At 36.3% G+C, this 15,994-nt stretch overlaps 1 protein-coding gene and 1 non-coding gene across 2 annotated transcripts; both read right to left on the bottom strand.

The window, feature by feature from the left end:
• Nucleotides 1-1,012: 1,012 nt before the first annotated feature.
• LOC104758403 (defensin-like protein 183) lies at nt 1,013-1,761 on the bottom strand. Its single transcript, XM_010481263.2, has 2 exons — nt 1,672-1,761; nt 1,013-1,454 (listed from the first exon to the last, which is right to left on the bottom strand). Exons 1-2 carry the CDS (start codon nt 1,730-1,732, stop codon nt 1,123-1,125), a joined length of 393 nt encoding a protein of 130 aa, XP_010479565.1. The 5' UTR covers nt 1,733-1,761; the 3' UTR covers nt 1,013-1,122.
• A 4,634-nt stretch (nt 1,762-6,395) lies between these two features.
• On the bottom strand, nt 6,396-6,502 carry LOC147924791 (small nucleolar RNA R71). The gene has a single exon (XR_015587948.1). It is a non-coding gene; the product is annotated as a small nucleolar RNA R71 (small nucleolar RNA).
• Nucleotides 6,503-15,994: the final 9,492 nt, after the last annotated feature.

Here is a 15,994-nt window from a genome sequence, read left to right as displayed (position 1 = left end):
TTCCATTCGTCCCAAGTTCTATTGGTTTTAAACTTGCTAGGAGAATGGCGTTTAGTTGGTGAATCAGGGGCAGCAAATAGATGAGCTTTATCATTGCTAGAAGTGTAAATGAGGACAATCGACTGCATTCCTATGTAGCGGCTGGTTACTCTTCTTGGTTAGCACACCTTTTCTTTAATGAGTGAGTTTAGTCCTATGAGTCTTTTGCTCTCTCTCTAGTCAGGAAATGATTTTGTTCTTTTTGTAAAGATCATGGTTATATAACATGCATCTCCAAAGACTAGAATAGTGTTTTTAGTCTTTTCGCTTTTGTACAGGTGATGACTTTTGCTAAGTCAGATTCCTATTTGTAACACCTAATTTACTATCCTAATGAAAGTTTACCCAGTAAAAAAAAGTAATTATAAAATTTTCTTTTATTTTATTCATCAAAATATCATATATTATGACCTTTTCATCAATTCTTAACTTTGCCCAAACATGTTATAACCCAAGTAAAACTCACCGCAATTTCCAACGCATATTGAAAGTCGGAAGATGTTTTAACTTTGTGAACCAATTTACACACATTTGTCATCTTTTAATACCCACCATATTTCATAAACTTATTTTTCACGATATTATATCAGTTTTGGTGTTCAAAACTAAATTGAATATTACTGTTTAAAGTCACAAAATTACTATTTTTCCTTTCAATCAAAAATATTTTATTGGTAAATTTAATATAAGTAATATTATAAACGATTATATTGACATGTTCACCTACACTGCCAAAAAAAGTTGTAGGTTATTTTTGAGGTTTTTCAAAAATTCATTCACTCTCATCGGACCTAGCAAATGATATATATATTTTCTTAATTTTTAAAAATCAATATATAAAAATTGAACATCCATAACCATAAGTGCAGCTTTTCAATAATAATAATAATAATAATAATAATAATAATAATAATAATAATAATAATAATAATAATAATAATAATAATAATAATAATAATAATAATAATAATAATAATAATAATAATAATAATAATAATAATAATAATAATTTTGTCACATCCAAGTTGAAACAGAAAAAGACAATTAATCGGTTTTGCCTATTTTAAAAGAATTGAAATAATTTTAGCAACTATATTGGCATTTGCACATATAAATACCGCCATTGCTGTCACAAAGTCCACTTCCTAGTAAATAATTTTGCGCACATATTTGGTTGCAACACTCACTATCACATTTATCGTCGCACACGGGAAGTACAGCGTTGCATGTATTGGACTGGAGTGGGCCGAGTGACGAAGGACCTTTTCCGCATGGGTAGTAACACGTGCACAATTGATTCCTGACATCACAACTGCCTTTGCCTTCTGGTCCGTACTTGGCCTTGCATCTTGCATCACATTGCTGGCAATTACCGAGACCTTCCATGCATGCATTTGCTTGCATTTTATTTTCAACTGTAAAAGTAGTTGTCAAAATCATAGTGTATTAAAGTGATAAAATAACTAAACTAAAATTAAATCAGGTTTTTGTTTAAGTGATCAAAACATTTATGCATCCATTTAGGTGCATCATGTAGTTAAAATATTAGTTAGTTTCTAGTAAATGCGTTGAAAGTAAATCTGTAAATGTATTCACATCCTAACTAATTAAAAAAAATATAGAAAATAATACCGGAAGCAAAAATTATGAAGAAAATGATGAAAACCAATAGTACTGAAAATGTCTTCTCCATATTTATTTATTCTTTGACAATTGACTGAGAGAATTATTAGTATAACAATTGAGCATTTAGTTGGTCTATATATAATGTTATAATGCTGATTTTAAAATATATAGATAGAAGGTTTGAAAAAATTTGAATTGAATTTCCATGCAATATATGTTACTTATTATGCTTTAAAACATTTGAAATCAAACTTCTATATTTTCTTTTATTTTTTTCTAGCTATTGTTAGTTATTCTATATATTAATGCCTCAATAAAATTGTTCATATATCCAAAGATATTTTGCCAAAAAAAATAATTTATTCAAAGATATGTTGCCAAAAACATATATTCAAAGATATGTTGCCAAAAAAAAAAAATAATTACATTCTATGGAGTATATCATTAAAAATTTCGGACATCTTATATCATCATGATACAGTAAAACCTCTATAAATTAATACTCTATAAATTAATAAACACAATAAATAAATTGTGCTGGTCCTAAGTCGGGCCAGTGTAAAAATTAACAAAATTCGATAAGATAATAAGATAATAATTTTTTTAAAATCCCCATGTAAAATATGGTCCCAATAGTATCATAAATTAATAATTATGTAAATTCATATATATATATATATATATATATATATATACTGATATACTAATGTATGTTTCTTTTAAAGCTCATTTCTGTAGAACAATTCTAATGTTGTATTTTTAAACTATAACTATATCTCTAAAATATTCTATAACATGTCATAAAAATAGTTAAATTTTTAAAGTTTTCAATTTTTAGATATGCATCATTTACAATTTGATAATTTGACAGACTATTAAGATAGGACAATTGATATTATTATTCATAAATTTGAGTTTGTGTATGTCATGTGTATAAGTCAATTTGTCTATAGTATTTGTAATTAATTGTCAATAATGTTTTCTAAATATTACAAGTTCAATTCCTAAACCATAAAACTTACAACATCCGAAAATCTAATCTTATTTTGCTAAAATTGTCTCAATTCATAAACAATTAAAAATATATCTATAAATTCATAATTATTAATTTACACTATAAAATAATAATTATTAATTTATAGATAAATTAATATCACTATAAATTAATAAAATATCTTGGCCCCAACATTATTAATTTATAGAGGTTTTACTGTATTTTATTTTGGTCAAAACCCCTCTTTTAATTTACTTACAAGAGATTTGAGATGGCGAAAGCAATACCATTGTTTTTTTTAGGGCTGGGCAAAATAACCGATAACCAAATAACCGACCGAAACCGAACCGAAAAAAACTAAACCGAACCGAACCGAAATTCTTCAAATACCCGAATGGTTAGTAAAAATCTATATCCAAACTAACCGAAACCGAACCGAACCGAACCGACAATTAAATGGTTAACCGAAATATCCGAAAACCTAGAAGATATCAAATATTATATACTTAATATTATGCAAAACTATAAAATAAACTTAAAATATAAATTATTTCTAGATTCAAAACAATTAAATATTTTAAATAATCAATATATGTAAATGTTATTATTTTGAATTTACAAAGTTAAATACTATTTTGTAAAATTGAATCAATATTTTTCCCTTTTTTGTATTTTTGTTATTGTATATTTGGTTAATTTTGGTTATATTCGGTTAGTTTTGGTTATATTTGGTTTATTTGGTTAATGTTAATATAATTTATGTTAGTTATGGTTATTTATTTAAATAACCAAACCGAAACCGAACCGAAAGAAACCGAACCGAACTAAACCGAAATTTCATAAATATCCAAATGGTTACTATATTACTATATCCAAAATAACCGAAACCGAATACAACCGAACCGAAACCGAATGGTTAACCGAATGCCCAGGCCTAGTTTTTTTCATGGACGCACACCAACACATCCATTTTAGGTCCGTATGTAAAAAATTGGAGACTCGATACTTTCTCTCAAAAATGATGAAACAGTAGTGTTTGGACAAAAGTAATCGATTCATTTAGAGACTACAGAAACAAGAAATAGATGTTGAATAGTTGTTTTTATTAATCAAGATATCGAGATCAAATACAAGAATTCAAAGCACAATGAATCAATGAACACTAGCCGTGTTCTGGAATTGAGTCGTATGTCTTGTGCTTTAAGTCTCTTGCTTTGCTCTCAACTTTATCATTATTGTGTAGAGGTGGATCTTTTTTTATAGCTAAATCTCTTAAACCCTAATCCTCATGGGATTTAGACCCGAATAACCGCCTCTTCATGAGATAGGGTCGGTCTGAATATTCTCTTCACGAGATTAAGTCAAATATTTTCTTGATAATGTCGTAACAAATCACAGTCGGTCTCATTACGGCCCATATTGGCTTGATATTTTTCGTTACAGCTCTTATTGGTTCAATATTTGTCGTTACAGTCCGTATTGGTTCGACACTTGTTGTTACGGCCCGTATTGGCTCGACAATTGTCGTTATGGCCCGTATTGGTTCATGTCGTTATGGTTAAAATTATGTCCAACAGTTTCTCTCTACTCTCTATTTTCTTAGTGTGACAACCCGTCCCGCGGACCTGATATATCATGGTTTTTAGGTGTTTTTAGCCGTGATATAAGTCTTATATATAGAGTCTTTTGGTGTCTTTAGAGTCTTTTTGAGTCTTTATAGGAATTATCATGGATGGGAGCATAATAGAGCTAAATTGGAGGATTTGGAGCTTAATCAAGCATTGAAGCTGAGCTACGAAGTTGGGAGACGAAATTTAGAGAATGCATCGATCGACACATTGATATGCATCGATCGATGCTAGGCCAAAGTCAAAATTGGAAGTTTTCCCACAAGTTTTGAAGATTTACAAAGTTGCCCCAAAGTCTTCCATATTTGCATCATTGGTCCCTGACCGTGTTTAAGAATATAAATAGGATTTTTGTGGTCATTGTTTAGACCTAAGCTTTATTTTTCCCTGCAACTTTTGAGAGCAAAACCCTGAGAGATTTTTAGAGAGCTTTTGGAGAGAAGAATCAAGACTCCTTCAGAGAAGATTCAGAACTCCTTTATTTCTTCCTTTAATCTCTTAATGCAATTTATTCAGAAGATGTTTTGTGTTTCATTGATTATGTCTGAGTAGATCTGCTTGTTAGGTTTAGGGTTTCTCATTAGGGATTTCATGGATTATTAGATCTGTTATTACTTAGGATTCATTATCTTTCTTGTTCTTCACCATAGGTTGTTCTTAATGCTAGATCTTTGATTAGTCATCTGGATTTAGATCTTAGGATTATTGATTGATATGAGAATATAATTGATTTTCCTGATAAAACTTTTGGTGAGCAAAATTATTTCTTGCAAAGAGATTTGATTTAGTAATTTTGTGAACTTATCTAAACCTGATTTTATTGGTGGTTTTTAACTTGAATTTTGCAAAGAGATTTGGATTTTCTGGTTTTAAAACTTAGATAATATTTGCAATGAGAACTGATTTAGTTTATAATTGTGTTTAGAGTTCAAGAACGGTGCTTAATTATTGAATCCTGCTTACTTAATTAATTGATCTGATTTTCCATGATTTCCTGAGAATTTCCCTAGGCCTAGCGTTTATTTCATCTGAATTTACATCTCTTTTATTTTCTGTTTATTCTTGCAATTTAATTACAATATTTCTGTTTAGCATAATTAAAGGATTATTAAGTCTATTGTGTGAATCTAGAGTTCTTGTGGATTCGATCCCTAAGTACTACAATTGATCTCTTAATTTGAGAGAGTAGCTCAGGGTTAAATTTGAGCATATCAAATTTTGGCGCCGTTGCCGGGGACTCTTTTGATTCACCATTAGATTAAAATCTTTGATTTTGTCTAAATTTTTCTTTTTCTGTTTTACTCACATGCTTTTGTTTCTTTTCTCTTGTGTGTTTCAGGTACATGCCTAAGCCTAGCATCAGGAAAAATCCTACTGGTCCGGTTGTTAAGCTTACAAACCAAGAGTTAGGACAACTAGAGCATGATAACACAAAAGCAGCCAAATCAGCGAAGATGGCCAACATAATCATATTGAGACCTGATGAGGCTGGGGTTTTGAAGGATCAAGAGGGTAATGTGCGCAACGAACGTGGCCAAAAACTTGATGCTGAAGGCCACGTTATTCAAGAAGAACTCGTTGTGGCCGATGGGAATGCACATGGCGTCGAGCGACGCAACGATGGCATCGATCAACGCAACCAGGACGGCATCGATCGACGCAATGCTGGCATCGATCGATGCAATGCCAGAGCTGATGCGGAGAATTTTCAGAGGCAACGGGATGACAATGGAGAGCTTGTCAAGACTCTTGCGGACTTCAACAGGCCAGACTTATTCTATGAGAACCGTTCCGCAATTGTCCCTCCTCCATTCCCAAGGAATGACTTTGAGCTGAAGCCTGCCTACTTTGCTCTTGTTGGACAAAGGCCATTCCAGAACTTGCCAAATGAGAAGCCTCTAAATCATATAGAGCACTTTGAGGACATAGTCACAAGCATCAAGGCTAATGGAGTCACTGAGGACTATCTCTACTGCAAGCTTTTCCCCTACTCTCTTGCTGGGGAAGCTTCTCATTGGTTAAAGCAGCTCCAACCAGGATCTCTGACAACCTGGCATGACATCAAGGTGGCATTCTTGAACTACTTCTACGATGATGCGATGTCTGATGAGCTGAGGATTAAGCTCTCCACCTTTAGACAAGGACCTACTGAATCTTACAAGGCTGCTTGGGTGAGGTTCAAGGCATACCAGAGAGATTGTCCGCATCATGGGTTCTCAGAAGTGCAGTTGATCAGTATTTTCTTTAGTGGTATTGATTGGAGGTATCAGATGGCTTTGGATGCTGCTAGTGATGGGAACTTCAAGACAAGGTACCCAGATGACGCTGAAATGTTGATTGAAAGACTAGCATCAAGCAACAGTACCAAGAATGCAGACTTAGAGCGGAAAAGAGCACATGAAGGCCATGGTTCAAATCAGTTTGCTGCAGTGAATGCTAAGTTGGATACAGTGCATAATCTTCTTGTGGGAAAGAAGTCTGTCCATTTTGCTGAAGATGTTGAGATTTTTGAGCCAAAGCCAGAGACTAGAGAAGAAGATGTCAACTATGTGTATCGAGCTGGCTATCAAAATCAGAGATTTGGTCAGAAGAATTCCTTCACAGGAAATCCAAACAGCAACTTCACAAGGAACTATGGTTCTTCATCTTACCAACCCCTCCCTCCACACTGTTCAGAGAGCAAGATGGAATCAATGATTGGACAGATTTTGGAAGGTCAACAGAAGTTAACAGTAGACTTCAATGGAAAGATTGATTCTGTATACACTGAGCTGACTGGGAAGTTTGATGCATTAAATACTCATGTCAAGAAGCTGGAGAATCAAGTGATTCAGACTGCTGGGTCTGTTAAAAGACAAGAGGAACTTCTTTCTAGAAGAACTGAGAACCCCCACCATGCTTGTAATGCGATTTTGGTGAAGGAAGAAGATGAAGATACGTCAGTTGGTCCTGCATCGATCGACACTACACAGGAGCATCGATCGATGCAATCATCACCAAGCGTCGATCGACGCAATGTCAGCATCGATCGACACCCCCTGCAAACAGCTACGGTTTATGTTCCAGTTCAACCATCGGATTCACAACAAGCCTACAAGCCTAAGGTTCCTTTCCCTAAGCCTAGGAGGTCTAAACAGGAGATTGAAGAAGCTAGATGCAAAGCTATGATGGACAAGGTAATGATTGAGATGCCTCTGATTGATGCTGTCAAGTTTTCTCCTGGTATTAAGAGATATGTGAAGAGAATGGTCACCAATGGTTTGAGTCCTGAGGAAGGAGCGCTGCTTACAAAGGATGTCAGCTCAATTCTGTTGAAGCAGCCTCCACAGAGGAAGAAGGATAAGAAGCAGGAGGTGGTTGTCTCTAAGGAAGTAAGTGCAGTGATTCAGAGTAGGATTGCAGAGAAGTTACCAGATCCTGGAAGTTTTGTGTTAGATTGCTCTATCTTCACAGGAAGGTTTTCTCACTCTCTATGTGATCTTGGCTCTAGTATAAATTTGATGCCACATTCTGTTGTTGTGAGACTTGGGATGACGGATTTCAAGCCAACTAAGATCTCTCTTATCTTGGCTGATCGATCTAGGAGGATTCCTGAAGGTGTCTTGGAAGATATTCCGATTAATATTGGAGAATGCATGATTCCCACTGACTTTGTGGTGCTGGAATATGACAAAGAGCCTAGTGATCCTCTCATCTTAGGACGCTCATTCTTGGCTACAGCTAGTGCTATCATAGATGTGAAGAAGGGACATATAGCCTTGAATGTAGAAGATTTGGTCATGAACTTTGAGATGGACAAGCTGAGAAGGGTTCCCACTATTGATGGTCAGATGTTTTCTGTGGAGATTGCTTCTGATGATGATCTGATCATAGAGCTTCATGAAGACATTACTGCTGGGTATGTAAAGGAGTTGGAGACTATTGAGAAAGTGAGCAAGCAAGCTGCTAAGCTTGAAGATTGGAGTGGAGATCATCTAATCAGTACTAGAGACCATGATGAGGTTTCAATGCATGACAAGTCTCTGGAAGATGACGTTTTTGTAATGGAAACACGGATTGCTGAGGAAAGTTGCAGAATCGTTGAAGAAACACGAGTTGCAGGCACTGCATCGATCGATGCAGCTGTTGCATCGATCGACACTCCTTCCAGAGACAGTTTGGACTTGTCCAAAACCGATGATTCTCGAGTTGGTTCCTCAGCTGCAACCAGTTGTAAAGGTGAAATCTCACCATTCCACAGTCCAGAAACCACAGGTAAGGCCAAGGTATGCATCTCCTTCTCCCAAACCTTCTCCTATCATCAATAAGAATTTCAAAGGTACAAAAACTGTTGTGCAGTTAACCAAGCCACGAGATTATCGTAGAGCGCTTGTTTCTTCTGTTGATGATTTTGCAGGACTTAAAAGAAAGCCACCCATACCTCAGTCCCGCCCTTGCCCTGTTCCTCACATCCTTGGCAGATCTCATGCATATACTGCCTACACACCACCTTGGATGAAGAGGACATACTCTCGGAAGCATTCACTGCCATGTTCCGATCCACCGGATGCCTGAGATCCGACACAGTCAAGCTAATGACTGAAAACAAGCGCTTAGTGGGAGACAACCCACTGGTAAGTTTTTCTTTTTCCTTGTTCTTTTGAATTATTTTTATTTTTATTTTTATTCGCCAATCTCTTACTTGATAACACTGGGGACAGTGTTGTTTAAGTCTGGGGGAGGCAGTTACTAACTACGTTTTTGTTTTTGAAAAAAAAAAAAAATTTTGTTTTATTAAGTCAAAATTTTGTTGGGAACTATGATTTTTCTTTTTAGTGTATTGCCTTGGTTGATTAATGCTGCAGATTGAATCCACAAATCCGACTAATGAAAAATCCAATGGCTGACCAGTGAACCAGAGACATCCGAATTTCCAACAGAATCCATAAAAGCTTGAGGTAATTTCTGTACTTTTCTTTTTACCTCATCAAGGAGATTGATGTTCATAGAGCTTGACTCCTTGTTCATACCTGACAAGTAAGACTTCAGAAAGAAAATGGTACTCCTCTCCCTTATTTAAGTTAAAAAAATCCTGAGAGCTTTGTTTAGAAAAAAAAAAGAGAATAAAAGATGAGATGATTTTGATCAATTTAGAGAGGTAGGTAAATTACCTGTGACCTCATTATTCTACTCTTAAATCAAATGATCATACAAAGCTTGGAAGCGAGGGGTAGATAAATTACCGATGACCCCATTATTCGCCTACAACTTTGAGAAAAAAAAAGAAAACAAAGCAAAGCTCTAAGGAAAAATAAAAAGAATAAGTCTGGGGGAGAGATAGAGTACCAAATGTGGTAAAAGATATGTCTTGCTTGTTATGGTATTGTACGGGAATGAGTCTAGAAGGTTCTTGATATTGATCAAATTGATGAGACCCACCAATGAAAGCTTAATGGAGGAAGTAGTGAAATTTGGTTTGAATTTGTGATGCTATGAAAGTCAATGGAGAAGTACATGGTGGTTCGATTTGGATTTATCTGCTAAGCATGTGGATTAAGGTTTGGATGATTATGGTATTGCTTTATAAAGAAAATGAGTTCCTGCGTTTTCAAACCTCTTTCACAGATGAAGTTTATGTTTTGCTTGAGGGCAAGCAAAGGCTAAGTCTGGGGGAGTTGATATATCATGGTTTTTAGGTGTTTTTAGCCATGATATAAGTCTTATCTATAGAGTCTTTTGGTGTTTTTAGAGTCTTTTTGAGTCTTTATAGGAATTATCATGGATGGGAGCATAATGGAGCTAAATTGGAGGATTTGGAGCTTAATCAAGCATTGAAGCTGAGCTACGAAGTTGGGAGACGAAATTTAGAGAGTGCATCGATCGACACACTGATATGCATCGATCGATGCTAGGCCAAAGTCAAAATTGGAAGTTTTCCCACAAGTTTTGAAGATTTACAAAGTTGCCCCAAAGTCTTCCATATTTGCATCATTGGTCCCTGGCCGTGTTTAGGAATATAAATAGGATTTTTGTGGTCATTATTTAGACCTAAGCTTTATTTTTCCCTGCAACTTTTGAGAGCAAAACCCTGAGAGATTTTTAGAGAGCTTTTGGAGAGAAGAATTAAGACTCGTTCAGAGAAGATTTAGAACTCTTTTATTTCTTCCTTTAATCTCTTAATGCAATTTATTCAGAAGATGTTTTGTGTTTCATTGATTATGTCTGAGTAGATCTGCTTGTTAGGTTTAGGGTTTCTCATTAGGGATTTCATGGATTATTAGATCTGTTATTACTTAGGATTCATTATCTTTCTTGTTCTTCACCATAGGTTGTTCTTAATGCTAGATCTTTGATTAGTCATCTGGATTTAGATCTTAGGATTATTGATTGATATGAGAATATAATTGATTTTCCTCATAAAACCTTTGGTGAGCAAAATTATTTCTTGCAAAGAGATTTGATTTAGTAATTTTGTGAACTTACCTAAACCTGATTTTATTGCTGGTTTTTAACTTGAATTTTGCAAAGAGATTTGGATTTTCTGGTTTTAAAACTTAGATAATATTTGCAGTGAGAACTGATTTATTTTATAATTGTGTTTAGAGTTCAAGAACGGTGCTTAATTGTTGAATCCTGCTTACTTAATTAATTGATCTGATTTTCCATGATTTCCTGAGAATTTCCCTAGGCCTAGCGTTTATTCCATCTGAATTTACATCTCTTTTATTTTCTGTTTATTCTTGCAATTTAATTACAATATTTCTGTTTAGCATAATTAAAGGATTATTAAGTCTATTGTGTGAATCTAGAGTTCTTGTGGATTCGATCCCAAAGTACTACAATTATTCTCTTAATTTGAGAGAGTAGCTCAGGGTTAAATTTGAGCACCCCACAGATCAATTAGTGGCAACTTGTCCTGTGGGAAGGTTGTTAAAGGGTGAGGACCAGGGTTTGAGGAACGCCTGGCGCACCAATAACCTACTGGTGGATTCGGATATCCAGAGTGATGGGTTAGGATCGATGCCCTGCAGGGCCAGCTTGGGGTCCGTTGGGACGGCTAGCTGGGGGCTAGCAGGGTCCACGGACGGTCCGTTGGGGCATCTAGCGGGGGGTTAGTGGGGTCCGCAGGACGGGTTGTCACACTTAGAAAGAATTTAGAGAGTAGTTGTCAAAAAAAAAAAAATTAGAGAGTAGTATAGACTAATGATATCATTTTAATAATATCATTTTAATAAACCATAAATATAAAAGATAAATATTGGTATAAGTCACGACATACCTTTAGACTTAAACGTTCTTTCGCACTTGATTATTTGGCCCTATTACTTTCAATCTATGTTGATTCCTTCACATGATGTGATTTTGCTTTTTGCTTTTAGTGACAATAGAACATTGTTGTACATTTCTTTTTGCGGTGATTTGTAGTACATGAACACTCAATTCCTACAACTGCAGTATCTGTCAACATGTTAAATAGACTTCAATTTGCCATAGGGGCGTGTCGAGATTTGTAATGTCTTGCAATGACACAGTAATGACTTGAAATAACATTTTTCTTGAAGCCAATTCTTTGAGACGGCTATAAAAAGGCTCCTTATTGGCTTTGCCATGAAAATGTAGCCATAACCAATTCACTGAATGGGATACACATTGGTTCTACATTGGTTATTCATTGATGGTTTAGCCTTAGACAATTTGGTAAATTGACTTTACATCGGCTCTAAAACAATAAAGATGTCGCAACCAAATTATAGAATTGGCTACAAATTGACTTCATATTGGCTCCAATTTCTTTGAAATGGATACACGTTTGACTCCGTGTTAGTCTAAATCGATATTTGGCCATATCCAGTTTATTGAATTGGCCATACATTGACCCTGCATTGGCTCTAAAACGACAATGTGGCCCTAACCAATTTCTTGATTTGGCTACACATTGACTATGCATTGGCTCTAAAACGACAATGTGGCTCTAAACAATTTCTTGAATTGGCTACACATTAACTCTGCATTGGCTCTAAAACGACAAAGTGGCCCTAACCACTTTCTTAAATTGGCTACAAACTGACTCTGCATTTGCTGTAAAACGACAATGCAGCCATAACCAATTGAGGGGATGGGTTTCAAATTGGTTGTACATTGACAAATTTGTCACAGCCAAATTATTGATGCCATGCTCGTTACATGATTTAGGATCGTGACCAATTTATCGTGTCATTCTAACGAGTTCAACTTTCAAGCGTTTCACAGTGAATTTATTGTTAGCAAGTGTTTTGCTGTCAAGTTCATATATTTTTTTATCCAACCACCTGGTGGATACCAAATCCGTTAAATTTTCATGGCGACGTCTCGCTAGTAGGCAGTGCAGCGAGTGTTTTGTGAAATAATGAGATGCGTGCTAGATCTACAGACTTGTATGACATATATGTATGTGCGATGCTTTACAGAGAGATAAAAGGATAGTGAAGAGATGACACAAGAGATTTGTTAACGGGGTTCGGATAACCTAAATCCCCGGGACCAAGTCCAGAATCATTCACTAGAATAAGAACGCAAAAGTCACATTTGCCAATGGTATCTAGCACACACTTTTGCCTACCACTCTTATCTACATGAACTAAATGAACCACCACTCTTTGTCTTTTCCGACGAGTGTGAACCTCTACAAAAACCACCAACAGATTCTCTATCTTGTTGGTGGGACAACACCACACACAACATGTGTGCTTCTCTCAATTTAGGTCTAAAGTGTGTGTCCTTCTTCTTATCACCACCTCTTCCTTTTATACCTTTTAGAGATTTCTACAAACCCTAGGTTCCACAAGCTTCTTCCTCTTGTCTTCTGGGTAAAAGCTTGTTCTCTTTTTGTCAACTTGACCCATGTCTTTGTACTGTTGCACCTAACACACACATGCCTTTCCTCTAACACAGCCGCTCCAATAGTTGCTGCAACTTGAAGCTTTTCTGCTCTGTTGCACTACACAGACACTACATATTGTCTGCTCTGTTTTCTTCTCTGTTTTGCTACACAACCTCTAAACATTGTCTGCTCTATTTCCAGCTCTGTTGTACTTCAGGTTCACTCAACTGCTAGATAACTTTTCTCTATTATAGTTGCTCATTTATTTCTGCTCTGATGCGATTTCAGGTTCCTCAGCTGATTATGGATATCTTGGCTGAGTTCTCACTTATTCGATCTTCACACTAAGACTCCAAGGTTTAGCATGTCACTTCATTCCATGTGTCTTCACATTGAGTTGTCTTGGCTGTGGTAGATTCTCTGATACTCTATCTGAGGAATCATTGCGCCTATGTGTGTAGCTAGTCACACATGCTCCAGCTTGTTTAGTGCTTCTGTGTCTGAACATGAGTTTGTATAAGACTTGTTCACTGCAACGTTCACTGAATCTATGTATGTACTCTTGGTTGTATCAGGTTTACTCATTGCTTCTTTTTTTTTTTTTTTTTTTTTGATAATCCAGGTATCCAAAGCCCAGTGGGACCCTGACTAGCCCACTAGCCCGAAGGCTTGGCGTGCGTCCCGAAGGCGGCAAGAGTGGTTCCTGGAGGCCGCAGAGCCCAATGTTAAATTTTTCTGCGGTGGCCACTTAAGGTGTTTGCAGCCGTGGGGATTCGAACCCGGGAGTATTGGTAATCTCACCCTCAACCCGAAATCCATCCTACCACTGGCCCACCTATGAGTGGTTTACTCATTGCTTCTTGATCATCTTTCTTGTGTTGTATAACCAGTAACAACACCAATATATCTTTAATCTCTCCCTTTGTTACTGAGTTATAGAACTCAAGCTTTCTCCATTCTTGCACTTGATGATCTTCAAGCTTTCATGTTGTAAATGAGACTTTGGCATCTTCATTACCTTGAGAGGATTCTGTCATTTTGATCTTCTCTCTTCTGTTTCAAAGGTTGCTCCTTTACGCCTTGTTGTCAGTCTTACAATTATGTCAACACAATGTATCTTCAATCTCTCCCTTGTTGACTGAGTTGTAGGACTGACAAACGTTGATGATCTGGAACCTCTACATATCATGTTCTTGTTTCTAATGGCACATCTGTTTCCAACAACTTCAATTTTGGTCAACACACCAATCAATCTCTCCCTTGTTGACTGAGTTGAAGCACTCTAGCTCTCCCTTAATCATAACCCATCAAGTTCCTGATTTTGACCTGATCACATCTTCAATTGAATATCAAACGCCTCCAAGTGTTGCCAGCAACCACGACATAGCATAGCAACAACAACAACTAGCATATGGGAGTAAATCAAAGAGTCTCCCTTTAAAGCTCAGTTTGATATTCCACTTCATACAATGAAACCAACTCATCATCATCAAACCTTGGATTTTGAATGTAACGCCATCTTCTGCATTTATCAAACACCTTCAAGTTGTGACAGCAGCAATGACACAAGCATAGCAGCCCCAACAACTAGCAAATGGGAGTCAGTACAAGAACTCTCCCTTTTTAGCGCAGTTTGATACTCAAGCAATCAATGGCACTAACTCATCCTGCAAGGCAACCATAAAAGCTCCCGCTGCTTGAGTGCATAACTAAGGTAAAGTAACATATCAAGAGCATAGTCCAATAAGGAACTCATTAAGCAAATATTGATCCTCCTCTTGCTTTGATGTTAAGAGTCTGCTCAGACTTGCCTGAACACTGCAGAAACTTCACACACCAAAATCATAAAACCATAACACGACATCAGCCATCAAACCATTGACAATGATTACTTAGTTACAATGACACAAATAAGAGTAGCTCAGAACTAGTTAACCCATCTTCAAAAATGTACTGCTGTCGCCAATAGGAACAGGATCAAAGCCTGCCGTACGCACAGGACAGCTAATTTCTGAAGACAAAAACACAAACCAGTACTGAGCCAAGAACACTTCCTTGAGAACACAATTTTCGAACATCTTAAACTTCTCTTTGAACCTCATGAATCTTAACTTGATCAGAGCCTCAGTAGCACTAGCAAGCATTGTGCTTCATTTCAAAAGTGCAGCCTTGAACAATGGAAACCAGAACTGATCAAAAGCAATAACATGATCATCAAAATAATATCTTTGTAGTCGCAGCGGAAACATAGACAATTCTCTCGAACCATGATGATCTTGTGAAATGTAGCACTGACTGAATAGCCTCAACTTCCGTCTTTGCTTCTGCAGACTAGCTTGTTCAAGTAGTCTTAATCGAATACTGTTTTTCATCCTTGCAAATATAGGCTTCAAGACGCTCTTCTTTACTAAGTCAGATCAGAGATCCATATATTGTACATCATGAAGTTGAGCTTCCATATCAACCAGTTGCAATACATATCCCACCCATGCTTTTCTTGAAGCTCCTCCTGAACCTCAAGCAATATACAAAACCAGAGACTGGGTACAAAACCACACGCACACAACAGTTGCTTCCAACACCGAACAAGACATCATGACCATAATATCAACCAGGTGTGCACACCGACTTTAACCAGAAAACTATACTTCAGCTTAAGAGCAACGTTGAGATAAATCCAGATGAACATACTTTGAGGTAACCTTTGAACAACATCTTTTGAGCCCAACTGTGAATCAGTGAATAAGACAGATGATTGCAGCTTCTGTAGGAGTTGTTGTTTCAGTATTTGGAACGTCTTTCTTCAAACACACATAAGAAGGACCTCAAATAAAATACTTAGATTTTTAAAACCTGGAGCAGCAACAA

This window comes from Camelina sativa, chromosome 17 (assembly GCF_030686135.1).
Source record: "Camelina sativa cultivar CO46 ecotype springtype chromosome 17, ASM3068613v1".
In the NCBI taxonomy this organism is placed as follows: domain Eukaryota; kingdom Viridiplantae; phylum Streptophyta; class Magnoliopsida; order Brassicales; family Brassicaceae; genus Camelina; species Camelina sativa.
Note: the sequence above shows the minus strand (reverse complement) of the source record. Positions and strands in the feature narration are given on the sequence as shown.